Source organism: Carassius auratus, chromosome 8, assembly GCF_003368295.1.
Source record: "Carassius auratus strain Wakin chromosome 8, ASM336829v1, whole genome shotgun sequence".
Lineage (NCBI taxonomy): Eukaryota > Metazoa > Chordata > Actinopteri > Cypriniformes > Cyprinidae > Carassius > Carassius auratus.
The window spans coordinates 7,266,325-7,292,253 of NC_039250.1; the positions used below are offsets into that span (position 1 = coordinate 7,266,325).

At 37.1% G+C, this 25,929-nt stretch overlaps 1 protein-coding gene across 8 annotated transcripts; it reads left to right on the plus strand.

Moving 5' to 3' along the window:
- The first annotated feature begins 453 nt into the window (after positions 1 to 453).
- Positions 454 to 24,477, plus strand: LOC113107144 (plasma membrane calcium-transporting ATPase 3-like). Of its 8 annotated transcripts, none has more exons than XM_026269419.1 (23): positions 454 to 999; positions 2,981 to 3,546; positions 6,690 to 6,887; positions 7,361 to 7,618; positions 8,857 to 8,982; positions 11,498 to 11,626; positions 11,927 to 11,992; positions 12,194 to 12,232; positions 12,575 to 12,739; positions 13,347 to 13,561; positions 13,703 to 13,945; positions 14,067 to 14,308; positions 14,976 to 15,210; positions 15,391 to 15,570; positions 15,960 to 16,047; positions 16,186 to 16,292; positions 16,470 to 16,661; positions 17,161 to 17,374; positions 17,529 to 17,740; positions 18,244 to 18,351; positions 18,441 to 18,623; positions 20,079 to 20,165; positions 23,474 to 24,477. In XM_026269419.1, the coding sequence occupies exons 2-23, from the start codon at positions 3,339 to 3,341 to the stop codon at positions 23,861 to 23,863; spliced, it is 3,885 nt and encodes a 1,294-aa protein (XP_026125204.1). In that variant the 5' UTR covers positions 454 to 999; positions 2,981 to 3,338; the 3' UTR covers positions 23,864 to 24,477. The 8 variants fall into 8 exon arrangements, with proteins under 8 accessions (XP_026125204.1, XP_026125210.1, XP_026125209.1 ...); XM_026269425.1 differs by having other exon boundaries at positions 20,079 to 20,232; positions 20,994 to 23,612; XM_026269424.1 differs by having other exon boundaries at positions 455 to 999; positions 20,079 to 20,232; positions 23,474 to 23,644.
- Positions 24,478 to 25,929: the final 1,452 nt, after the last annotated feature.

The window sequence follows — 25,929 nt, forward strand, 5'->3', positions numbered from 1 at the left end:
CACTAACCTTGTTTGGTTTCAGGCAAGTGTTTATTCTTTTTTTCTTTTCTTTTTTCTAGAATGTATTATTATTAGCCTATTATTATTATTATTAGTTGTTGCATATCGTTAATATGCTAAAACGCAAAATTTCAGCTCGCTGTGGTCACGTTAGCGACCCTTCTATGACTAAATAAGACCTAGCTCATAAATATTAATAAGGTCGTATTCACGCTGCGTGGTCATCGTCCAATGCCAAACGTCTGCTTCATGAATATTAAGTACACCATGCTAACGTATCCTGACAGCCAACCAATGGCGAATGTTCTGCTTATGAATATGGTTTAGTCGTGCTGACGTTGCGTTGTCACCTTGCTTGGCTACCTCCCAAAGGCAAAAAAAAAAAAAAAACTCCGGGTTATGAATATTAAAAAACTAGCCTTTGCCATAGTAGAATTTGTATTTTACCGGGAAAAAGAAGGGATTGCGGAGAGAGAGAGAGAGGCCTGGATGTCGATACGCCCCTCCCCCATTTCCCGTCCTCCAGCGCTGGGATGCTGCTGCTGCCATCACTGAGAGATGCGCGTCAATCGGGCATCATCAGCATGTAGACCCACATCTCTCCTTCACCCATCACTCTATCAGTCAGCGCCAAAAATAACAGCAACGATGTGACCAAAACGAGCCTCCTTTTTACGTTCCCGACTGTACAACACGCCGTTTTTAACCGATGAATTAATGCGGACATGGTACAGTCTCATCTGCATCATTAAGGTTTTCTTCCGCATAAGATGAAGTGCTCACCACCGTCTGCTGCCTCCTGCTCCCTTCATTTGATTTCTATTCTGCACCGTTGCGCACCATCTGCATTTGGAATAGCGTAAAGGTCAAATTATGTGACTTTCATTTTTGTGTTCTCCATGATGGGCATGATTTGAGGCTTAATCACTGGATGTCATTCCGTTTTTCCTGTCTTTTTTTCGACTCAACGTCAAATGTCCTTGGAACATGGCCTGCGCGGTGAGTGAATATATTTGTTCACAAGTGCCCTGTGGTGTCAACAGGGTATATGTTTTGTGTTGGGTTTGTTTATTTGTTGCAGTCCAGCGCCTGCTAATGTATTATTAAAGTGCTTTATTATTATGATTACAGTAGGTAAGCATTCCATGGAAATTATTATCATCATCTACAGTATGCCCAGCACGTTTATGCTGATATAATTCACCAAAAAATATGTTTTATGTCATTCATGATCATGATTGTTCAACAATTGTTTTTAATGTCATAAAATAAAATAGTAATGCAGGATCGATAATCATATATTAGTAAAAAATAAAATCAACATTAACTAATATAATAAAAATGAGTAATCACAAATATACCTTAGTGTTATAATCCCTTTGATAACAACTCTTTAACATTTATAAATATTAAATCTTCACTTTTATGCCATAAACTGAATTAAGAGCAGTGTATCTATAAATACCTGTATGCATGAAACAAATGATTAATTTTTGATAGACTGAAACGAAAGTGATGGATGGATGTAACCTAGTTGTCAGGTTAGTCTGTGTAGCCTTCATATGAATCCCCGCCAAATGTTTTTAATAACCATTTGTTTTACCTTCCCCTCGCTATGATTAAAACGAAAAATCATCCCACAAATGCTACAGGCACTTTTATAAGCTGTGAGCAGCTGTACAGTGGACCAAGGTGAACATCTGATTCCTGAAGGTTACCAGGAAAGGGCATTATCGTCTATAAAGCGCATGTTTGTTGAGGAGTCTTCTGGCCATTTTTTTATAAAAGATGAGGAAGCGCGCACAGAATATGGGTTTAAATGTTCAGTAACCAAAAGTTGGTGTCACAGCAGGGAAATGGAGGCGCAGAGCTCAAGCGGATTGTAATGTCATCCGAAACGGCAGGCCTGATGGCTGGTAGTGCTGCCTTCGTAAATCTGTTCTGCAGCAGGATTGGGCAAGTGTTTAAGTGCGCATGCGCAGGCGTCTCGGTCTGAGTGAAGGCAGATTTTGCGTCGAGAGGCGGCACTGTGAAGTACATGGGTTTGGGGAGAGGCGCACATACAACGCTTTTATCAAGAGAGAGTATTTCAAAAGGCGTTTAGATATTGCCCTCGGTTTCCTTTGGATGTTATGCAAACAATCCATGGCAGTAGGTGTGCGTTATGAACGCTTGGCTCCTTGTTTCCTACAAACTTCCTACACCTGTTACACCTTGGTGATGAGCAAAATGCCACCTTCACATTTCAGAGCGTTTAAATAACCAATTTTGAGCGTTTCAATAAGGAAGAAATATCCTACGTTCACGATGAAATCTAAGAGATGCGGCCATACATTAATGGTTAAGTAGGGGATATACCTGCTGGGTAAACAGTGAACGTAAAATAAAAAAATATATATAAATAAAATAATGCTAACGCTATATGACAAAAAGTCTACTAACTTGTAAAGGCAGATGTTAGACGAAAAGCTTGACTCCACTTTTTATGCTTTTGTCATAAATATAGGGGAACGTTGTCACGTGGTTTATATGCTGCAGTTTTACATAATTCGTTCTCATAATTCGCAAGCCAAAATAATGTTTTGATGTATTTGTTTTGTTGCCTTTTCTTTTTTGCTGTTTTGTAATAGTTTACTATTTAAATAATTGGCGAAAACTGTGCCATATTTCAAACAAAATTCTTATAATTTCATGATATGATTTAGTGTTGAAACTTTATTTAATTTCTTCATGATATTAGTGAATAGACTAACGATTAGTATAATTTTCAAATAGTGCTGCTATTTTTTATGTTCCATGATAATCGTGTTTTTGGTTATTTTTTATTTGTGTGACATTTTAATGAAAAAAAAAAAATCCTTAATATGTCTAATTTGTCTCAAGATTTTAGGATTGCATTTTGATGTTTCAGAGCTGTGTGTTTTTGGTTTAAGAAAGTTCAGCAGTGCACTATTAACGTTCTGCTTTTTATGTTCCTCAGGTTTTGAGCCAACGCTATTCCTGTGTAACTAGATCCCCTTTATTGTTTAATAATCACTAACACTTGCTTCATTTAGTCTTCATAGAGATGGATTGGCACAATGGCTACCACTTTATTTGCTGACTGTTTCTTCATGGGGGGATATTTCGGGGGAACCCCAGCTGCTACACCATAAAATAGAAAACCCCAAACAATCCCACAATTCATGTCTCAGTATGGAGAACTACATAGAGAACATCTTAGAAATAGGTGACTAGGAATATAAATAAGACAAAATCACCCATTTTCCCAGGTACCCATCTTTTAGCTCATAGCATCTGCTAAAAAGCTTCCAGTCTTCCACAACCAACACACCATCATGGGGGATCTGGGTAATAGCACAGTAGACTTCCACCCTAAGAAGCCAGGCATGGACAAAGGAGGTCATGAGGGAGATTTCGGGGTGACAGTAGAGGAGCTGTGCTCACTGATGGAGCTCAGGGGACCCGAGGCCCTGCAGAAGATCCAGGAGAACTACACAGACACAGAAACCCTCTGTCACAGACTCAAGACTTCACCTGCAGATGGTGAGTAGTACTTGTTTGGATGTGACCATGTCACTTGCTAATTACATCACACGTGCATCCTGAAACAGACAGACATTTTTAGCTATTATAAAAATGTTGTGGTTATTTACTTAATCTCAGGTAATTCAAAACCATACGATTTTATTTATTCCGTGGAACACAAATGGGGAATTATACAGATTGCTGTGTACCATGCAGTTAGTGCCTATTGGGACGGAGGCTTTTATCAGAAAAGATGCGAAAGCACCATAAAAGTATCATAAATTCTTTCCATTAGACTTGTGAATTACATATTCATGTTTCTTCTGCAGCTCTACAACATTTTTGTATCAGGAATGGACCAAAATTTAAGTAATTGTTCACTGATAAGACTTTAAATGTAGTGCACAAGTTGTAGGGACTATTTTTATGATACGTTCATGCTTCATTCCCCATTCATTGTTATTGCTGGTCTTTTTGTGCATTGCAAAAGAAAATTTTTCCAAACAAAGGTTTGGAATGACATGAGGTTGGGTAAATTATGACATAATTCATTTTTGAGTGGAAAAGTCCAGATGCACCTATATTCACAAACACTCCTTTTCAAAACAAGCCTGCCTTCACGGAAAGAATACCAGATGCCAGGTGCCTTTATCTGCCTTTGAAAGCAGACATCCCTGAAGAGCACCTGGTGTTGAATTTTATTCTACATTTGCATTACCCATGTTATCAGATGAGAGCATCTCTCTGCTATTCTGTTTTTGGAGTAGGTTTTGGATGAAGAAATTCTAGTTTTTCATAACATCTCTGTGTATGTCTTTATGCAACATCATAGTACATTTTATTTATATTTAGAGAAAATTATTAATTCTTCCAACACATTTTTACACAAGTTTTATGATATGTAATATGTAGCTTATAGGTTAAAAAGGAGCTTGCCAAATCATTTTCAGTAATTAATAAATATAATAAAGCTTAAATAAAATCTAGATATTAGAGGAAACCCTTAAGTTAAAATTAGTAATGTTTCTTCAGCAACTTATATATCTTAAGCATCTATATAGAAAAACAAAAATTAATACAAATCACACAAAAGACCTAAAATTTAAAAAGAGAACAAAAAATATTAAAATAAAAGGTCATTTAAAAATACTATAGTAGTATATAAATAATATTATAATAACACAGAAGCATATGCAAACTCAAAATGCACTTTAAAACTTATTGAAGTAGTGATTCATAAATCATCATTAGACAATATCAAAGCTCTCATTTCTTCTGTCACACTGCTGTATTGCATAATAAATCTACATTCATATTTTGAGATAAATCAGGAAGCATACTGTACTTGAATAGCATTTTTTTAATGCCTCAATATTTCATGCTTGGAATGATCAGAAACAGTTTACTAAAGATAATCACGGTGTTTCGTTTGCTAGGATATAAACATTCAAAGTTACATAAAAAAGAATCATCTTGCTGGAAATCTTTTATTGCAGCAGCTATTCTGGGTAGATGATCCTACTTTGCGCTCTGATAATCACATTGATTCGCATCTTGTTCTGACCACTTGCTTTCAGACCAAGTCATGCAGCCACGTTGAGGTTACTTTAAGTTTATTGTAAAGCTCTTTCTCCTCCTTTTAATGCTGCTCTTTGAAAATCCACTCTTCAGAAAGCGTGACAGGGATACAAAAAGAGAACCTTACAGGCATGGATGGAAAGATGAAAGGGTCGAAAAAAGGGTTGGATGTACTGCAAAAGTCTTTCATTTTTTGTAGTCCGTGGAAAGAGGATTGCATTGGGGTTTTCGGTTGTCTTAATTTACTTGCCATATTGTGCTCAACAGAGACTGAATGAATTAATCGGGGCAACTGGAATGAGTTAGGGAAATGATTTCATACAACCCATTGGAGTAACTCAATTAGGTTTAACAGTGAGTGAAAGGGTAGCTCTGATGAGAGATGAGAGGTTGCCAGGGGCAGCAGGTGATGATTGGCAGGGTGAGGATGCAGAGAGCGTGACAGTCTGTCTGGGTCTTGCTGCCAAAAATCACACCCTGTGGTGCATCCGAAACACACTGACTTAACCGTCTGTGCCTTGTGTTCTTTTGTTATGTCCTCTTGCCTTCCTTCCTGTCACCCTAAGAGGTCAGGGATTGGTGCTAACAGAATTGAGTGATGACTAATGAGCATCCAGCAATTTGCATGGAGAAAAACCCATTAATAAATGATTTGAGCCCCTTTCACACTGCACGTCGGACCTGGTATATTGCCGGAACATTGCCGGGTTGCCTTCTGTGTGAAAGCAAACATGTCCCGGGATTGATTCCGGCATTGAACCCGGGTCGGGGACCTAGTAACATTGCCGGGTTTAACCCGGGACGAGCGCTGTGTGAACAAAAGCCAGATCTAATGCCGTGTCGAATTGATGACGCGCGTTATCGTGCAACTCTTTTACCCGCTGTTTTGAAGAAAGATCAACGTTCGCGACCAAAAAATATGTGCAAACTGTAATGAAGCAGAGATCAGTTAGTTCCTCAATTTCCGCGCTGACGCCGAGATCGTTCGCTTGCTTCCGTGAAAGTATAACATGCCTAACGTTTTCGACTCGTACAATACACATCACGCCCTGATGTGAAGTGTCGTTACGGGATCTTTACGGGTGATGTGTGAAAGCACGCACATATCCCGGGTCATCACTGGCAGTGTGAAAGTGCAAAATCTAGCGAACCGGGAACAATTGCCGGAACACTTTTCCCGTGTACTTGCCGGAATGGCAGTGTGAAAGGGGCTTTGGGGTCTTTAAGCACCATAACTCTGATTTACACCAGTATACATGTTCCTAGGCTGATTACTTCTGCTCTGTAAAACAAATCCTGTTAAAAAAATGGGTGAAAATGTTTCATGCATTTCGGGTTGACACTTTGCTGTGATTTATTTTATTTTAACTGACATTAATATTATTTAGGGTTGAAATTTTTTTTACAAATTTCCATGATTTTTTGGAGTCTTCCGAGATTTTTTTGAAAGTTTCTGGAAATGTTCCTCCCCTTTGCAACCCTAATATTATTATAGCAATTTACATCCCATAGAATTTCCATTGTTTCGTTAGTAAGATTTGATTGGTGACAATGATTTTAAGCACCATCTTTCCCTCAAAAAGGATTATCGGACAATCCTGCGGACCTGGAGAAACGTCGGCAAGTGTTTGGGATGAACTTCATCCCCCCTAAGAAGCCCAAGACCTTCCTTCAGCTCGTGTGGGAGGCTCTGCAGGATGTTACCCTTATAATCCTGGAAATAGCGGCCATTATTTCCCTCGGACTGTCCTTTTACCAGCCGCCAGGGGGGGACACTGAAGGTGAATTGGGCTCTAAGTATTCAGTGAAATATATATATATTTTTTAAATGCATACATAATATGACCATAAAAGGGATTTCTGGCCTTTCATCAGAAGCTCAGGGAAGATGTTATATGCTTCATGTCGTAGCCCCATTAAAATTTCAATAATTTAACAGTCTGGTGACCTTTATACTGCTAATATTAACTACACTGCTACTCATACATGCTTATATCTAGACATTTTTTCAGAGTTTCATCCCTAAAATGGTCTTGTGTGTCTTGTGTTGTTAATTTGAAATGCATTCGAATGCATTTTTTAAGTAATCCTGAGTGTAAATACCAGGCATGGATAGTTAAGAAAGCAAAGAATAGAAAGAATAGAGTCCGAGATGATGGATAGATAAAAGAATATAAAGGATTACAAGTAGACACTCAAACTCATTGTCCTCCCACACATTTTTACCTTTCCTTGTCTTTCTGTTTCTCTCCAGCGTGTGGTAATGTGAGTGCAGGTGCGGAGGAAGAGGGAGAGGCGGAGGCGGGCTGGATCGAGGGTGCAGCTATCCTGCTCTCGGTGCTCTGCGTGGTGCTGGTGACCGCGTTTAATGACTGGAGCAAAGAAAAGCAGTTCCGTGGCCTGCAGAGCCGTATTGAACAGGAGCAGCGCTTCGCTGTGGTGCGGAACGGCACGGTCATTCAGATCCCCGTGGCTGAGATGGTGGTGGGGGATATTGCCCAGATCAAATATGGTCAGTAGAGTTCAAAATTTGCTCCACAAATCGTTTTATATGAAAGCATCTTACATTATTAATGAATAAATGGTTCATAAATTTGGATGGTGTGAGCCCCACATGTGGTGATTCTTTATTAAAACTTAAAATTAAAATCTTTAGGAGTCTTGTCTCTATTAAAAGTGCACTGTTAAGTTCCTGTGATTCCTACAAAATCTTGCTTAAATTCTTTATGAACTCAATTTATAAAATTAACTAAATGTTAACAATGCTAAGCATAATTGATTTTCACTTCTAGTTATAATTATGTATAATTACGAACAAATTTTATATACAGTACAGACCAAAAGTTTGGACACACCTTCTCATTCAAAGAGTTTTCTTTATTTTCATGACTATGACAATTGTAGATTCACACAGAAGGCATCAAAACTATGAATTAACATGTGGAATTATATACATAACAAAAAAGTGTGAAACAACTGAAAATGTCATATTGTAGGTTCTTCAAAGTAGCCACCTTTTGCTTTGATTACTGCTTTGCACACTCTTGGCATTCTCTTGATGAGCTTCAAGAGGTAGTCACCTGAAATGGTCTTCCAACAGTCTTGAAGGAGTTCCCCGAGAGATGCTTAGCACTTGTTGGCCCTGTTGCCTTCTGTCTGCGGTCCAGCTCACCCCTTAACCAATTCATTCATATAGCAAAAAGATTATGCATATAATCAATTTGTATTGTTAGTATTATATTGTTTCTATAACTAATAATTAAAATTACACTTAAAATTGTGCATGTATAAAAATAAATAATATATATTTATATAAAGTATTAAAGTATATAAAAAATGCATTCAAAAATTTAAATAAATTATTTATACATATTTATAATTAGTTTACTATATTATTATTATTTTATTAATATATTCAAATAGCAAATCCTTAAATTTGTGCATGTATATAAATTCTAACTTAAATAATTTCTGTAAAATTAAAATATATAAATTGCATTCAAAAATTATTTTTATATTTTATAATGGGTTTAACATATTAGTATTGTATTATTATTATAGCAAATTCTTAAAATTGTACTTAAATTGTGCATATGTATAAATTATAATAATATATGTTATTTTAAAAATTATATATAAAGAATCTGAAGATGCTTTTGAATAATTAATGTTTTAATTTTGGTCATTAAAGGTAGTAGTATTCAAGGGCTTGTAAGATTGATCTGTTGCTGTCACTCTGGGGTCTCTTAGGCGACCTCCTGCCTGCGGATGGTGTTCTCATCCAAGGGAACGACCTCAAGATCGATGAGAGCTCCCTCACTGGAGAGTCTGATCACGTACGCAAATCCATTGCCAAGGATCCCATGCTGCTGTCAGGTAGGGAGTAAAGGTTATATAAGCGAACATATGCTTGCGTGGGTTTGTGTGGACTGGGTTGGCCATATGGCCATAGGTTGTGATGAATGTTTGTGTGTGTTTTTACATAAATATTTCTGAATATTAAAAACCATACGAATACTAAAAGATATTCGCCATCTGTTTAAGATTCAGATGATTCGGGATGCAAACAGATCCTTGGGACAGACTAGTGGTTAAAAATCCAGGCTTGGACATGGAAAGGGTGTTCTGTTTCCTTATTCCCAGGGGCACAATTCCCTTTAATTATATGGTGACATCATGTGTTTAGTATACTGTAAGGTTTAACAGAATTACCAGTATCAATTAAATTTAGTCTGGCACTATTACAATCCATCTGAATTGAACCAATTCGCTGTTTGGCAGAATGGGGGTTTTGCTAAGTATTCTGTCAGTACTTTTAACACTCAGGTTGTGCAGTGCTTGGGCTAAATCCCATTGACTGGTTTAATGAGAGAACGTCCCTGAGGTCTGATAAACAGGTTAATCAGCTTCCTGCTCATCACTGCTTCCTGGAGAATGATTTGTGTTTGGCCCTCCAGAGACCTGCTCTGCCACTTCTTCTTAATGATCGCAGTTCACCAGAGCAGCTGCTGTTTTCTCTTCACTCGGCCACACACGCAGCGTTACCCCATGACCTCAACATAATCAAATGGGAAAAATGGGAAATGGAATCAATGGAAACATAACATGCTTTTAGACATTTGATGTGAAAAAGGCATGTGTAACATGATTAGAGTGGGCTTGCATAGCTAAATTGACATTAACGAAGAATAATGAATACTAATTTGTAGCAAAGAAAAAAATCGGAATATCATTAACTCCATTGAGTGTCCAATTCACAATCAATATTTCTTGATTTGCCTATATTTACAGTAATAAACTAAAATGTTTTAGTAGATGATTCAAACAAATGTTGTACTTTTACTGGAGCACTGGCTACTGGAAATTCAACTTTGAGTTGAGTTTTTCAACAAAATCATGAGCAATAAGATCTGACCTTTTGTACAAAGGTCTCTTAATGATATTTATTTGATTAATGACCTAGAAATAGTAAATATTTCTTAATCATTTTACATCGTAACTGTTCCTTGTTCAAAATCCTAAACTTCTATTGTTATTAAATAAATGAAAAAGACTAACAGTTTATTATTTGATGTGATTTCATGAGATATATGATGGTAGATTGAAGTATAGCGGTACTGGATCAGTTCCAGCCTGTGCAGTTGGTTCTTAAGGTCATTGAGGAGGTGGATGGCCAGAGGGAAAACTTGTTTTGAAGGCAGAAGGTTCTTAATTTAAAACTGCTTTGATTTGTCAGGGTGAATTTGGAAAAATGTAGTGAAACTCTTGTGCAAACTAATATGTTTTCTCAGTAAGGATCTCCTGCTTCATGTTTCTCAACTTTAAGATAACTAGTTTCCGTGAAGGTTTTTTGTTTATATTGACAAGCCTTTTTGTCGTTCATCAGTGTGTTCAATTAATCATCAAGGGGTGCATATTATTTTCTCAGTCATTATGGGAGAGTCATCTCTTCTCAACATGTATGTTTGAAGGCTTCTGTTGTGAAGAAGGAAATGCACGCTGCACAAAATAATTGTCTTAATCAGTAGTTTTGTTTTGTTTATCTCTGTAAAAATTCTCTTCTCTCACTGACAATAGACATAAACCAAACAGAATTCTTAAAAAAAACAATGGAGTAGGATTATTTTTTTTTATCCAATTTTGTTTTTACAACTATCTTTTTAAGTGTTTTTTGGTATTTCTTTCTGGAAAACAAGACAAAAAGAATGGTAAAGAAAGCAAGAATTAATGTGCAGTGGATCAGGGAACAAAGAAGCAATCTGGTTCAGTTTAATTTAATTGTATTACACATTAATACTGAAAGGAAAGGCCATGGAGGAGACTTCAGCTTTAATTCTGTTCCTTGGTTTAGACAAGTGCAGAGGCTAGTGAGAGCACAACAAATAACATCAGTAAATGAAATGAGGCTATGACTCATACAATTGATTAAAAAAAGTGTAGGCTTATTTCCCATTAACATCACTTTAAGATTAAAAAAGTCCTGTAGATTAAGTAAGCGTTCCACAACTGAGCTGTTTTTTAAATGCATTTAAAATATTTTTATGACACTTAGAATTCCTTGAAATCATTACTTGTATAAACAGTAACGTGTAATGAATTGTTTTAGATTGAACATGCTCTAACTGGAGACACCTGAACGTCTAGTCATTTATAAAGGTTTTTATGTTTAAAATATATTTATTACAATGAATACTGAAGTCCTTTAGTCAGTAGCTAGCCAACCGAGTCACAAGATGGCGCCAATAAGCTATTTTAATTATTAATATTAGTTTGAAAAATGGAAAAACTGTAGTGTGGAGTTTTTTTAATTAGGGAAGGGAAGAGTTGTGAAGAAATTGTTGAAAATATTTACTGCAAAAACACAAAAAAAACTTTTTTTCCCAAAATGTAGGCACTCATGTAATGGAGGGCTCGGGGAAAATGCTGGTGACTGCTGTTGGTGTCAACTCTCAAACGGGAATCATCTTCACCCTCCTGGGGGCCGGGGAAGTGGAGGAAGAGAAGAAAGACTGCAAGAAAGGTTGACGTCTGTCAATTCTTTCAAAGTATTTTAGAAATGCTTAAAAGTTGAGCATGATTAAAACATTCACATCATAAAATAAAAATCCATTTTGCTTGAACACCCACGTGGAATTATCCAGACACCAAATGTCTAATGGTCTGGGTCAATTCTGTTTCAATGCATTGAAATGCTCAGAAATTTTGCTCACTCATTTGTGTTGATTTTTCATTGCTTTTGTTCAGCATTTAGGTTTTGTTTTATGTCTTTACATACCACCTTCGTTTTTGTCCTATCCCCTGTTTCCAACAATTCTATCAGAGGCCAATAGTAATTCATCCACGCAGTTCCCCAGTGTTGAAGCCAAAGACCACAACATCATAAATGGTAGGTGACATTCACAGTAGAGAGAGTTGACTCATAAACAGACATCCTGGTTTAAACTCTCCATATCTGTCGAATATTATCCCTCCATGTTTTATGTTTTCTTTCTCATGCACTTTATTGTTCTCTCATGTCAGCAACATTGACCCTTAAGCAGTGGAACCGATATTTGTTTTGTTTAAATGTCTGCATTAACCTTCACAGGGAAACAAGACGGGACCCTGGAGAACAATCAAAATAAAGGTGACTTTCAGGACTTAATTAGAATTGAGTTACGAGTTCAGATTGATTCATGGCGAGATAAAATACTCATTATGATAAACTATTCTGAGAATGAAACACTGCATAATGCACAGTATACATACCGAATGCTGCCTTTATTATCAATTTTCGATATTAATGTTTCATATAATTTTTGTCTTATGTCATGTCAGTCAGTTCTGATAATGATATTGTGCATACTGTGTGCAGTAGACATACTGCAAACTACAAAAAAAGCGTTCTTTGCTATTCTGTGTGGTTTGCTATTTCTAACAATTACCTATAATTCTGCTTGCCTGATCACCTTGTCTCCACCCACTATAGCTAAGAAACAGGATGAGGCTGTTGCCATGGAGATGCAGCCTTTGAAGAGTGCAGAAGGTGGGGAAGTGGAGGAGAAAGAGAAGAAAAAATCCAGTGTGGCCAAGAAGGAGAAATCAGTTCTTCAGGGCAAGCTCACCAAGCTCGCAGTGCAAATCGGGAAAGCAGGTGGGGAGGTCTAAAGTTAGGTCAAGTTCTCCTGTTCATATTGGCTTGCTAAGTCAAGCATTATTTTTGCTCATACATAACGGATAGGAGTTTTACTGAACCTTGAAGTATTGTTCTGTTGTTCAAAATTTTGGGGTCAGTAAGATTTGTATTTATTTTGTAAAAAGAACAATTGGTCTCTTTCTCAGTTCAGTTTTTTTTTTTTTTGTACCACCCAAGGTGAATGAATATTATAAAGTGGGTATTTCAAGGTATTTTATTGCTTGATAGTTTGATTTCTGATGTTATACATTACCATGAACACTGGAGTAATGATTGCTGAAATGTCAACTTTGCCATTAAAAGGAGAAAATAGAGATGGTAATGTTATCTGTCTATAATACTGTATTATAATACTAATACTTTTTTGATCAAATAATTACATTCTTGTTGAGCATTGAACTTTTGTCAAAAACTAAATGAGCAAATCAACCCCAAACACTTGGTAGTGTATATTTCAGTCAGTAAATCAGCCAATTAATTATCCATGATATCTCAAATAGTGTGGCTCTTTGAGGAGAGGTGTGCTATTATATTTCTAAGCAGTTACATGTATGATTTATTTCAGGTCTGGTGATGTCCGCCATCACTGTGATTATCCTGATGCTGTACTTCGTGATCGAAACGTTCGTCATTCAGGGGGTGGTCTGGCTGACAGAATGCACGCCTATTTATGTGCAGTACTTTGTCAAATTCTTCATCATCGGAGTTACAGTTCTGGTGGTGGCTGTGCCAGAGGGTTTGCCACTGGCTGTGACCATATCATTGGCCTACTCCGTAAAGGTGAGGCAAAAATGAAGTTATGTTGAAGAATGCACCTGTTTTTATAACGTTGAGTCCATCATAGAAGTGTCATTTACACACACACTCATATTGGCAAGTGCCACAAAGATTAACACTCTTCCTATTAATGCCTTTCCACAGAAAATGATGAAGGACAATAACCTGGTGCGTCATTTGGATGCATGTGAGACCATGGGCAATGCCACGGCAATTTGCTCAGATAAAACAGGGACCCTCACCACTAACCGGATGACAGTAGTGCAGATTTATATAGGGGACCAGCTCTTCCGCAACATCCCAAGACCTGACCAGATTAACCCAAAGACACTGGAGCTCATCACCAGTGCTATTTCCGTGAACTGCGCCTACACCTCCAAAATAATAGTGAGAGTACTTTAGTAAAATACTGGCTACTTTAGCACTCAACTTTTGCAGCATCACAATAATATTTCTGCAGATTTTCTGTCATTTCATGTCTTCCACTCTTTTCACCTCTTCCTCCCAGGCTGCAGATAAGGAAGGTGGGCTGCCCAAACAAGTGGGTAATAAGACAGAATGTGCTCTGCTGGGACTCGTGCTGGACCTGAAGCAAGAATACCAAGCTGTGAGGGAGCAGATCCCGGAAGAGAAGCTCTATAAAGTCTACACCTTTAATTCTGTCAGAAAATCCATGAGCACCGTCATTCAAATGCCTGATGGAAGTTTCCGCTTATACAGCAAAGGAGCCTCTGAGATCCTGCTCACAAAGTAACTAACATCTCTTTTTCAAATAAATGCTTTTCTACTTTGTTTTTCTCAAAGAATCCTGAAGAGAGACATTGTATTGCAGTTTCCCCACTTCGGTCTTCAACACTGATAATAATAAGAAATGTTTCTTAGCAGCAAAACTAAAACAGCTTCTGAAGGGTCGTGTGACACTGAAGACTGGAGTAATGTCTATTGAAAATGAATCTTTGCCATCACAGGAATAAATTGGTTTAAAATATATTAAAATACTAAAACGTTTAGATTATTTAGAAAGTTGAAATTGTAAAAATATTTCACAGCATTTTTTGGTAAACGCAGCCTTGGCGAACAAGAATCTTTTCAAATGCTAGTCTATTTTAGTTATACTATTTTTTATAATACTTGGTTGTGATTTTGATGATCAACATGTTGTGAAGGTTAGGCATCTTAGTTCACTGGCCATTTGTTAAAAATGCTCAAACTAAAGACTACTGCTTTCTTCAAGGCCTAATTTGTACCTAATTTGTTAAAGTATTTTTGTTGCCACACATTTTGAAATTAATTTGTTAAACAAAGTAGACTTTTTCTGAAAATAAGTATCATGCAAAATAAAAATAAAAAAAGTGTAGACTTTGTCAAAAATACACTGTAAAGATAAATTAATTGAACAGTTCTGTCTTCATCTTAGGTGCTCATTCGTCTTGGGCCGTGATGGCGAGGCTCGTGCTTTTCGGCCACGGGACAAAGATGAAATGGTGAAGAAGGTGATTGAACCGATGGCATGTGAAGGCCTTCGTACGATTTGCATTGCTTACCGAGAGTTCCCAGCTGACCCCATGCCAGACTGGGACAATGAGACGGACATTGTCTCCAACCTTATCTGCATCACAGTGGTCGGCATTGAAGACCCTGTTCGAGCTGAGGTATACAAACCAGTTTACGGTCTTGGATGTCTGTGTACTCTTAGTATTCAGTCACTCTCTCCTATACCTGAGAAACTGAACATACCCTAAACATAACTTCTGAGTTAGAAATCTTAAAATGCTGTATTTGATGCATAATTATGATATCTGTTCTGATTTGCTGATTATGATTCTAATCAGGTCCCAGAAGCCATCAGGAAGTGCCAGCGAGCAGGCATCACTGTGCGGATGGTGACGGGTGACAACATCAACACTGCACGTGCCATCGCTGCCAAATGTGGCATCATCCATCCTGGCGACGACTTCCTGTGTATGGACGGGAAGGAGTTCAACAGGCGAATCAGAAATGAGAAAGGAGAGGTATGCTTCTAAGTTTTGTAGATATGTACAGAACTTATGCATTCTTTCTAGATAAGTCAGCATATTAGAACAATTTCTGAAGGATCATGTGACACTGAAGATGGAGTAAAGACTGTTGAAAATTCAGCTTTGCCATCACAGGAATAAACTACATTTTAGAATCTATTCAAGTAGTATTTAAATAATAAGCTTTCAGTTTTATTAATATATGAATATAATATTAATATATGAATATGATATAACATTACTGTTTTTACTGTATTGTGATCAAGTAAATTCATCCTGGTTGGGCATAAGAGTCTTTTTTTAAAACATTTAAAAATCCTACATACCTCAGATTTTATAACGGTGCTGTTTTTTGTTGTTGTTTTTTTTACTTTTTGTTGCAGATTGAGCAAGAGCGCATTGACAAAATTTGGCCCAAGCTCAGAGTTCTTGCTCGTTCCTCCCCTACAGACAAACACACACTTGTCAAAGGTGAGTCTCTTCATCAGTTGAGTTCATACTTTGTTCCTATGGGGATGATCACTTCTCCTGTATGTCTTTAATGGAATTCCCTTATAATCACTTACAGTACAATACAGTATAATTTCTTTGTGTGTGTCTTGTGTTCAGGTATCATAGACAGCACCATTGTAGAACAAAGGCAGGTGGTTGCAGTCACTGGCGACGGCACAAATGATGGACCTGCTCTTAAGAAAGCTGATGTTGGGTTTGCAATGGTGAGAAGATCCATCCACTAAATATGTGAAACATTGCTATGTATTTTACATAGCTAAATATGAGACAATATTGAAAACAATATTCTTATCTTTTTAATTCAATGTTAAATTGAAACATAGCAGATTTAAATATGTCTGAATTCTCCAAAATAGTAATTGATTTCTCTGTTTGCATAGGGCATTGCTGGTACAGATGTGGCCAAGGAGGCCTCTGACATCATCCTGACGGACGATAACTTCTCAAGCATAGTAAAGGCTGTGATGTGGGGACGGAATGTGTATGACAGCATCTCCAAATTCTTACAGTTTCAGCTCACAGTGAATGTGGTGGCTGTCATAGTTGCCTTCACTGGTGCCTGCATCACGCAGGTACACGCATACACAAACACACACACACACACAAACACACATATATTTCAGTTTCAAATAAATACTGTTCTTTTGAACTTTCTATTCATCCTGAAAACTGTATATCATGGTTTGCACAAAAAAAATCAGCAGCACAATCATTTTCAAGGGCACCAAATCAGTATTTTAGAATGATTTCTGAAAGACCTGAAGGATAATACTAAAAACTTGAGTAACGCTGATTATAATTTAGCTTGAACACCACAATCAATCAATTAAATTTCACTGAAATAAAGAACAGCAATTAAAAAATTGTTGTGATGCTTTATTAATGTTTTTACTGTTATTGATCACATAAATTCAGTCTTGGTGGGCTTAAGAGACCTCTTTCAAAAAACTTTAGATTTCTTACTGACCTGAAACATTTGAATGGTAGTGTGTGTATATATGCACTAATATAACCTGACATCTGAAACTGAGTTTTATTTATTTATTTTTTGGTCTGTTTTTGTGTATGTAGGACTCTCCCCTTAAGGCTGTGCAGATGCTGTGGGTCAATCTGATCATGGACACATTTGCTTCTCTGGCTCTTGCCACAGAGCCACCCACCGAATCGTTGCTCCTGAGGAAGCCCTACGGCCGAAACAACCCCCTCATATCCACAACCATGATGAAGAACATCCTCGGCCATGCAGTTTACCAGCTCATCATCATCTTCACCCTGCTCTTTGTTGGTACGGTACTCTGTGCACTGTTTCCGTCAAAGGATTTGATTGTTGTCTTTCAATATGTGTCAAATTAGTAATGGTCAACATTATATATTGTTTTAATTTATTGGTTTCAGTTGATATTGTATATAAATGTCATCTTTCCTGACCCTGTGCTCAGGTGAGAGGATCTTTGACATAGACAGTGGACGTAACGCTCCACTTCACTCTCCTCCCTCCGAGCATTACACCATCATCTTTAACACCTTTGTCCTCATGCAACTCTTCAATGAGATCAATGCCCGGAAGATCCACGGAGAGAGGAACGTGTTTGATGGAATCTTTTCAAACCCCATCTTCTGTTCAATTGTGCTGGGGACCTTCGCCATACAGGTGAACACATACAGATCTCTAGATATAGAAATCTAGATTCTTGATATCCGTTTCTACTTATAAACTAAATGCCATACGTATATACACAACTGTTCAAAAGTTTGCTTTGTTTATTGTAAATGTTTATAAAAAGTATGTCATGCTTACTCTTGTGTTTGAATTTATATGATCAAAAATACAATAAAAATATTAGTATTGTAGTACAATATAGTAACAAGTGTTTTAATATATTTTTAAAATGTAATTTATTTCAGTGATGGCAAAGATTGATTTTCAGCATCATCACTCCAGTCTTCAGTCTCACATGATCCTTCAGAAATCTTTGTAATATGCTAATATTATTAAGCAAGGACACAAATGCTAAAGAGCTTGAAAACACATGGAAAACACATTTCAAATATACACTTTCCATCATATATATTTGTACAACTTGATGCATTTGTGCCTTACACATCGATGAAAGTAAAACATTCCACTCCTATATCTCTGTTTATGATTTGTAGATTGTGATTGTGCAATTTGGTGGGAAACCTTTCAGCTGTTCCCCCTTAAATGTGGAGCAGTGGCTTTGGTGCCTGTTTGTGGGAATGGGAGAGCTGGTCTGGGGACAGGTAAGTGCTGCCATGTGATTGTCTCACTGAAAATCACTTTAAAATAATATCAGCTTTAGTTGTACTTCATTGTATTGTTTTCTCTCTAGGTGATCGCATCAGTGCCAACACATCAGCTGAAGTGTCTGAAAGAAGCGGGCCATGGGTCGGCTCCAGACATGATCATGGATGAGGATCTAGCTGAGGATGAGGAGGAGATTGACCATGCCGAGCGAGAGCTGAGACGAGGACAGATCCTGTGGTTCAGAGGACTCAACCGAATTCAGACTCAGGTGACGTTCAGGCTTTGTCTAGTTCTGTCTGGTTTAACGTTGCTTTTGCGTTGTTTCGACAGGGACAGCTGTTCCCGCATACTGCCTTAAAATATACCAAATGCCTTCTGTGCCACATGCTGTAGTTTGCGCACTTTACTTTCCTCATAACTCCAACCTATTTTTCTTTCTTCACCAGCCTTTATAAATTGATGAAATATTTATTATTTAACAAGCTTTCTGTGTTGTAGATCTTAACTTCTCTCTCTCCCTCACTTCATCCTTTATTCTCTTTGCTGCTATATCAAGCTGTTTTATTGAGACCTTTTTGCTCTGCTACTCGCGTGTGTCTCCATGTGTTATGTCGCTCCTTGGTAACTATTATTGGCCTTTTTTTAACTTATAAATATTATTGTGGTTACAATGTTTCTTTGGCACACTTTATTGTAAGGTCCAATTCTCTCTATTAACAAATAATTAACTACGACTTTTGCCTCAATAAACTCTTAATTTGGCTGCTTATTAATAGTTTTTAAGTTTAGGTATTGGGTAGAATTAGGGATGTAGAATATGGTCCTGCATATTTGATTAATAAGCACCAATAAACTGCCAATATATTAATAATAGTCACGCTAGTTAATAGTCAGAATTGGTCCCTATACTTAAATTGTTACCTGTTTCTTCAAGTTATAGGCACTTTTGCAATAACTTTCTGAACCAACAAATGTAATTTTCACGACGTATTTGATAAACTATTTGATTTTGATAAACTATTTGATAAGATATGATGTTTTAATTATTTTTGTCAAATTTCAGGTAGCAATTTATGTATCCTAAATAGAAAAAATATACTATTTTTATTTTTATTTTACAAAATTACAGCTTGATTGGAAATGCTAATAAAACGTAGCCTAATATAAATAATTAATGCATCATGTTTCTCTTTATTTTAACCATGCTTTTCACTGACACTATTGTATCCTTTTTTTTTATGCTAGAAACAAAATTATAGGTTGTGATAGAAATAAATTCACTACTGAGGTACAGTCATAATTTGTGTAATTGTGTAATAGTGATATTTATCTAAAATAGTTGAATTATTTGATTATTTCACAAATTAATAGTTTTAAAAATTTTATACTTTTGTGATGTATTTTTATATTTTAAGATTTAAAGTTGGGCTCTTTGAAGGGTGAAACGATACAAAAAAAAATGATCCAGTAGTTTTAATGTTTCATATAACAAGAAAATTGAAAACATTATACTTAAAAATAAATATACTTATAATAAAAAAAAGTGCTTATAGTTGAAGAAACACCCTGGTTGGTTGGTGTGCACACTGGCAAATTTTAAAATGCTGCTTTCCTGCAAGCCGTTCCTCCCCAAAACCCCCTCAAGTGATTATAGCCCCATCCCGTTCATTTCATGAAGCTCATTCGCCTGTCTGTGTGATGTCCTTCTCTCTCTCTCCTGCAGATGGAGGTAGTGAGTACCTTCAAGAGAAGTGGTTCGTTTCAGGGTGCAGCGAGACGCCGCTCTTCAGTGCTCAGCCAGCTCCATGACGTAACCAATAATTCTACTCCCTCTCACGTAGTTCTCTCCACTGCCAATGCAACTGGTGCCCCCGGGAGTGAGTCCTTACATTCCGTTAACGGCACCTCGTAGAGCCCGTGCACTCAGATGACTAGCATACACACCAACACACGCACACACACATCTGCATTGTTGCCTGCCTTCAAACGCAACTAGTTTGCTGAATGTTGAGTGTGTGTGTGCGAGAGAGAGAGAGAGAGAGAGCAGATTATCATTGGAGCATCTGCTTCATCTCTCTACATGTGCTTTTTAGTTAGTTTCGCTTATTCGTTTGTGGCCTTTCTTTCTTTCTTTCTTTCTTTCTTTCTTTCTTTCTTTCTTTCGCACTTTCTTTCCTCCTTCATTGCTACCTCATAACTTATTTCTTGCTCTTGCTGTTTAATTCTGGCTTGTTGCTGCCAAGATAAGGCTGGTTTGCTTTTTCTTGTTGGCTTTTTTTATTCTCCCGTTGCTTGATTTTGCCAATAATTCACCCTCAAATCAATGTTGCCTTGAAGGGATACCAGAATTTAACTCAAAAGAGCCAATCAACAATTGAAATGAATAGAGAAACTAAAGTGGAGATGTTTGATCCGTTTGACAACATGGGAACAATGAAAGCGAAAGATTGACTGTTGTAAACCTGCGAGTATAAGCCCATAATGGTTTCTGCTGCCATTTTCATATTAGGGATATTAGCATTGATAATGCTAACATTTTTCTATCCCGTTCAGGATAAAAAGCATACTTACGGTGTGCCGTGTTTTTTTTGCTCTGTCTTTGTCCACCTTCTTCAGATTCTCCTTTCTCTTTTCACAGGTTTCGTGTTATAACCTGCCACATCTAATGAAAATGTCCTGCTGATTGTTGCTGCTTGAGTTTCTACACATAAGAAAAGCTTTCTTACTATCTGCTGCTATTATTTATTGTCACTAAACTGCTGTAGTCGTGGACAGTCTTCTTGAAAGCCATTCTCACAGACATGATTTGTTTATGAGGGTTTTTAATGCACCAAATATAACATCAACATTGCCCTCCAGGTACCAGAAGCGATCTTTTCCGTGGTCTAAAGAAAACAGCTGCGTCTTAGCATTTCCAAATCCCTTCAAAGAGACCACCGAGCATTAGCCCAGCTGGAAATGCCCCCCAGCATCATTATCACTTCCCCTTCAATGTTAATCTTCAGTTCCTTTTATTTATGAACCTTTAAAAATGAAATCTGTTTTGTCCACCATTTTTCAACATAGGTTTTTAGTGTCTTATCCTGTCCTGTCCTGTCAGTCTTGTCCGGTATAGTGTTTTTATTTTTTGTCTTTGTTCTTGTTTCATCCGTCTTTAGCATTTTGGGCTGTTATCTTAGATAAATATAACAGAGAAAGAAAAGTTCCAGCAAAATCATATAATTGTTTATCGCAAAATAATGGAGATATGCCTTGGTGACGCTGCACAAGAGGGCTGCTTCTCAAAAGCTTTTGTTGGGCCATCACACCACAACAAAAGAACATGATTTGTGCTGTAGGTTTAGACCTCCATCCTTCATCTCCCTTCTCTTGCCGTCTGTCATGAGGAGTTCTGATGTGATGTGTTTGGAGCTATTCAAACACAATCCCTTTTCTGTTTTTCCATCCAGTGCCTGAATTTCAAAAGACTAGCCGATTTCTCACAGTATCTTTTCCCCTCTTTGATATCATGACCATTACAAATTCTGGGCCTTATACTCGAAAGTTTACAATGTCAGTGCTGCGTAGCAAAGAATACAGCTTTAAATGAAAAAGCAGGAAGCTCAAAACGAATGGCTCTTTGGAAAAACAAATCCGCAGAAGCGCTGTTGTGTCCATGTTGTGAAGTCCCCTCCCTCTGTCAGTCACATTGCTTTGTGGTCATTCCCGAACGTGGTTTGGCTATGCATGTAGAATGCAGAGAGCAGGAAAAAAAAAACTTACGTCTGATGAATGTGACGGTCCGACATGCATGGTTACACACGAACGATTTTCCACCACGGCTGCTGTATAATCACACATGACGAGAAAAAGGATGTCAGAAAAAGGAACATGGACCATTTTGATCATTGTTTTTACGGATATTTTTTCCTATTGAATGCGTACTTGCATGCTATGCATGAACGGGAAGAGGAATTTTGAATTATTGTGCATGGTTGCATGGGAGACGAGTCCCATTTAATGTGTTCATACTTTTGAGGGCATAGAGAGTTTGGTTTTTCTTTCCACAAAAACAAGGCAATCAAGATTTTTTAAATGTCCTCGTATTAGAATGAGCTAATATAATCAAAGATACTTTGCTTTATGTTTCTTTTTTTTTCATTGATTTATTGAAAGTGGATTTTCAAAAGGCTTACAAATATACCCTATAAATGTAACAAATAGAAATCTGATGATGTCAGAACAATAAATAATGCTTACAGTAACTATTGCAATCTGTTTTTTCAAGACTGTTGAATCTGTATTACAGAATTTGTCAACACCAACAGTATGTGAATACGCATGTCTTTATTTCCTGTATGTTTTTGTGTTTGTGTATTCTGTGCACAGCCGTGTAGTGTAAACCTCACTCTTTCTGTGTGTGTTCTGTGTACACTGTGTATGTGTGTGTTTGTACCACATGGTGGCGTGTGTGCCTTCAAAATCATTGTTTTCTATGTGTTTACTGTCGTTTATTTGCATGTTTTATTTTTATTTTTCTTAGTGTTCCATGAATTTGAATCACCTGGTATTGAACTGGCAACAGTAAAAGTTGTAATTCCGTTTTTGAACAGACATACAAGCCTTTTATTATTTTCTTAATTATTTTATCTTTTAATTTTTAAGTTCACTAATTTAACATGCCTTTCTGCTCATAAAACATCATAGGTTAAAAAAGTCAAACTTTTTGATCATGATCATTATTAAAGCTGAAATTGTATTAAATGAAAGACAGTCAGGGGGCTAAGGCTGCTTTGACAGATTATCCTTCCATTTTATTGGAACTTTTTGTGTTTGCCGTCTTGTGTATCATCTTGAGATTTCCTTTTCCTCTTGTAATTACAACTTGGGTTACAATGATTGTTTTTGGGCGTCATTCTATAGAGGCCTATAGAATGGCTGTGGAGTTTTGTTTCTTTTTAAAGGCCTACTGCACCAAAGGCCTTAATGGATGTGAAACTTTCAATTCTCGCAGCTCAGCTAGCTGAAAGTGTGCGAGTGGTGCAAAAGGGGGACTAAACTTCTCTCCACCTCTCTGTCCCTTTGATCCCTCCATTTTCTTCCCTTTGACATCTCCTACCCTGCACCCTTGACGTATAGATCCGGGTGGTGAAAGCTTTCCGTAGCTCCCTCTACGATGGCATCGAGCGGCCTGAGTCGCGGAACTCCATTCATGACTTCCAGGCGCACCCGGAGTTCATCATCACGGACTCGGTCCACAACATCCCCCTGATCGACGAGACTGATGTGGACGACGAATCGGAACGCTCCAACCATAACCACGTGCGTGTGGCGCTTCGTCACCCCGGCCCTCACTCTCAGCCCCAGAGGCCCCCGCGATCCCGTTACCCGTCTCGCCCACTGAGGCAGCAGAGTCTGCCGGTCACCCTCAACTGCAACAACAACGCCGCCGAGAACCGCGTCTACTTGGGCTCGAGTGTTCCCCCCTGCCCTGTGAGCCCTCTGCACAGCCTGGAGACGTGCCTCTGAAGGTCAGAGGTCAGCCGATTGAGACTGCCAGCCAGACGGAGAAACGCTTATTTCTGTACCTAATCTTCGTTCCTTTCACTATCACAGATTCACTGCTTCAAAATGTTTCAGTGGTTCTTTACAGTGTCTTGTGTGACCCAAAGACAATCCCGTTCCGCATGAAAGTGACCGATTATGTTCTCATACAGTATGTTGCACTGGAAAGAAATACCCAAAACAATGAGATGGATCTACGTGTGTGTAGGCATGGACCCTGACTAAAGATTTTAAAGACTGTGAGCCTAAGGAAAGTGTACAAAAAAGATGTTTATTTAAGGATTACTCCTATCGCCTTTTAGTTAATAACATTATTGTTCCAATTATTATAGTGGTTATATTTCTGCTAAAACTATGACAATTAATACTATGGTTACTATACTCCAGTTATGATACTTTATATCACTAAGTATGTTTGTATGTATGACGTTAGTCTGTATGTATGTGTATTTGTTTGTTTGTTTGTTTGTTTGCTGTTGCTAAAATCGGTGTCTATGTTCTCATTGGTTCCACACGTTCCTCTCTCTCTGTTTTCTGTGTTAGAGTGTGATGTGTATGCCTAATTAAAAAAAATGAAATGAAATTACAGAACATATAGCGGCAGCATAAATAAAATAAAATCTTACCGTTGGAGGAAAATCTTAGAATATTTGCTGGGAATAAAAAAAAAAAAAAAAAAAGGCAATGGTGCAAGAGCATCTTACCCATTTCTGAAAACACTGCTCACAAAAAAAGAAAAGTATCTATACTATCTACTATATTTCTATCAATAGATCATATCAATAATTATTTTTATGATGCATTTTCATGTCAGTGAAGCAGCTCAGCAAGATTTCCTGAATATGTATTTTCCTATCTGACCTTTTTTTTTAAAAAAACATGTTCAAAATATGGTGTTTTGGGGTATAGAACAGGGGTGTGAAACTTAATTCCTAGTTTAGCTAATCCTAATTAAACACGCTCGATCCAGCTTATCATGTCCTTCAGACCTATTTGAAAAAAAAAGGGGTCTGACCTAAACCAGGAACAGGAGTTTGACACCCCGGTATAGAAAACGTTCAGACACACAAGCAATTTCTTGATCAGATCATGTGGAAGCCTTTAACTTTCATTCATCTTTTAAACTTGTATTCAAAGTAATTAAAAATCTGCATGATTTATCATAAATGTATGCATCACACTGCATTATTCCATGGGTCAACAGTGCACATATTCTGCCAGAGACTGATTCGTTGCTGACATTTTTTTTTATTTTTTATTTTTATTGAACTTTATGAATAACAGAACCGTGAATACAAAAAAATATATCAATATATAATACAATTATTATATCAGCAGAAATAGGTATGAAACAAAAAGTAATTACAAGTAAAAAATCAATCAATAAATAAATAAAATAAATAAATAAAAAGGCTTGGAAAGATTAATATAGAGTCAATAAATAAACAAAGTAGAAGAGGGTACTACACAAAATAAATTACAGATTCGTTGCTGACATGCTTGAAGGTAAACTCATTTTTGCATCCCTTCTTTGTATGTTTTGAATAAGATAACGATTACAATAAAGTTAAATATAGATAATAGTAACTAAACGAGTTGCAGTTTACAAAGAACACGTATGAATAGACAATTGGAAGAAAACAAAAAATGCCACATTGAGTTAATAACTCCCATTATAATAGCCAACATGATAAATTACAGAGAGGAAAGTTTGTATAATAATATCGTATTAAAATAATCTAAATTATTTTATTGATATTTTTTTCCTATATTATTTGTTTTACGTTTCAGTTTTTATGTTGTTTTCCCCCAGATGATGAACGATAAAAAACATTGACAGCCAACCAGAATCCACCTGACTTTGAAGAGCGGTCATTTAACATCAGGCGACTGGTGTGAATATTTTAATGTAATTACTAAAAGTTATCAACAATAACCAGGTAATAAACTGGTAAATTGCATAATAATAAACTATTCACTAAAAAAATAACCAACTTTTTGATTTCCTGTCTGCTGTCTACTTAGGATTG

Coding starts and splice junctions, on each gene's coding strand:
- LOC113107144 (XM_026269419.1), top strand. CDS start 3,339: ATGGGGGATCTGGGTAATAGCACAGTAGACTTCCACCCTAAGAAGCCA. Junction 11,993..12,193: donor AGACCACAACATCATAAATG/GTAGGTGACATT, acceptor TAACCTTCACAG/GGAAACAAGACGGGACCCTG. Junction 15,211..15,390: donor AAGACCCTGTTCGAGCTGAG/GTATACAAACCA, acceptor GATTCTAATCAG/GTCCCAGAAGCCATCAGGAA.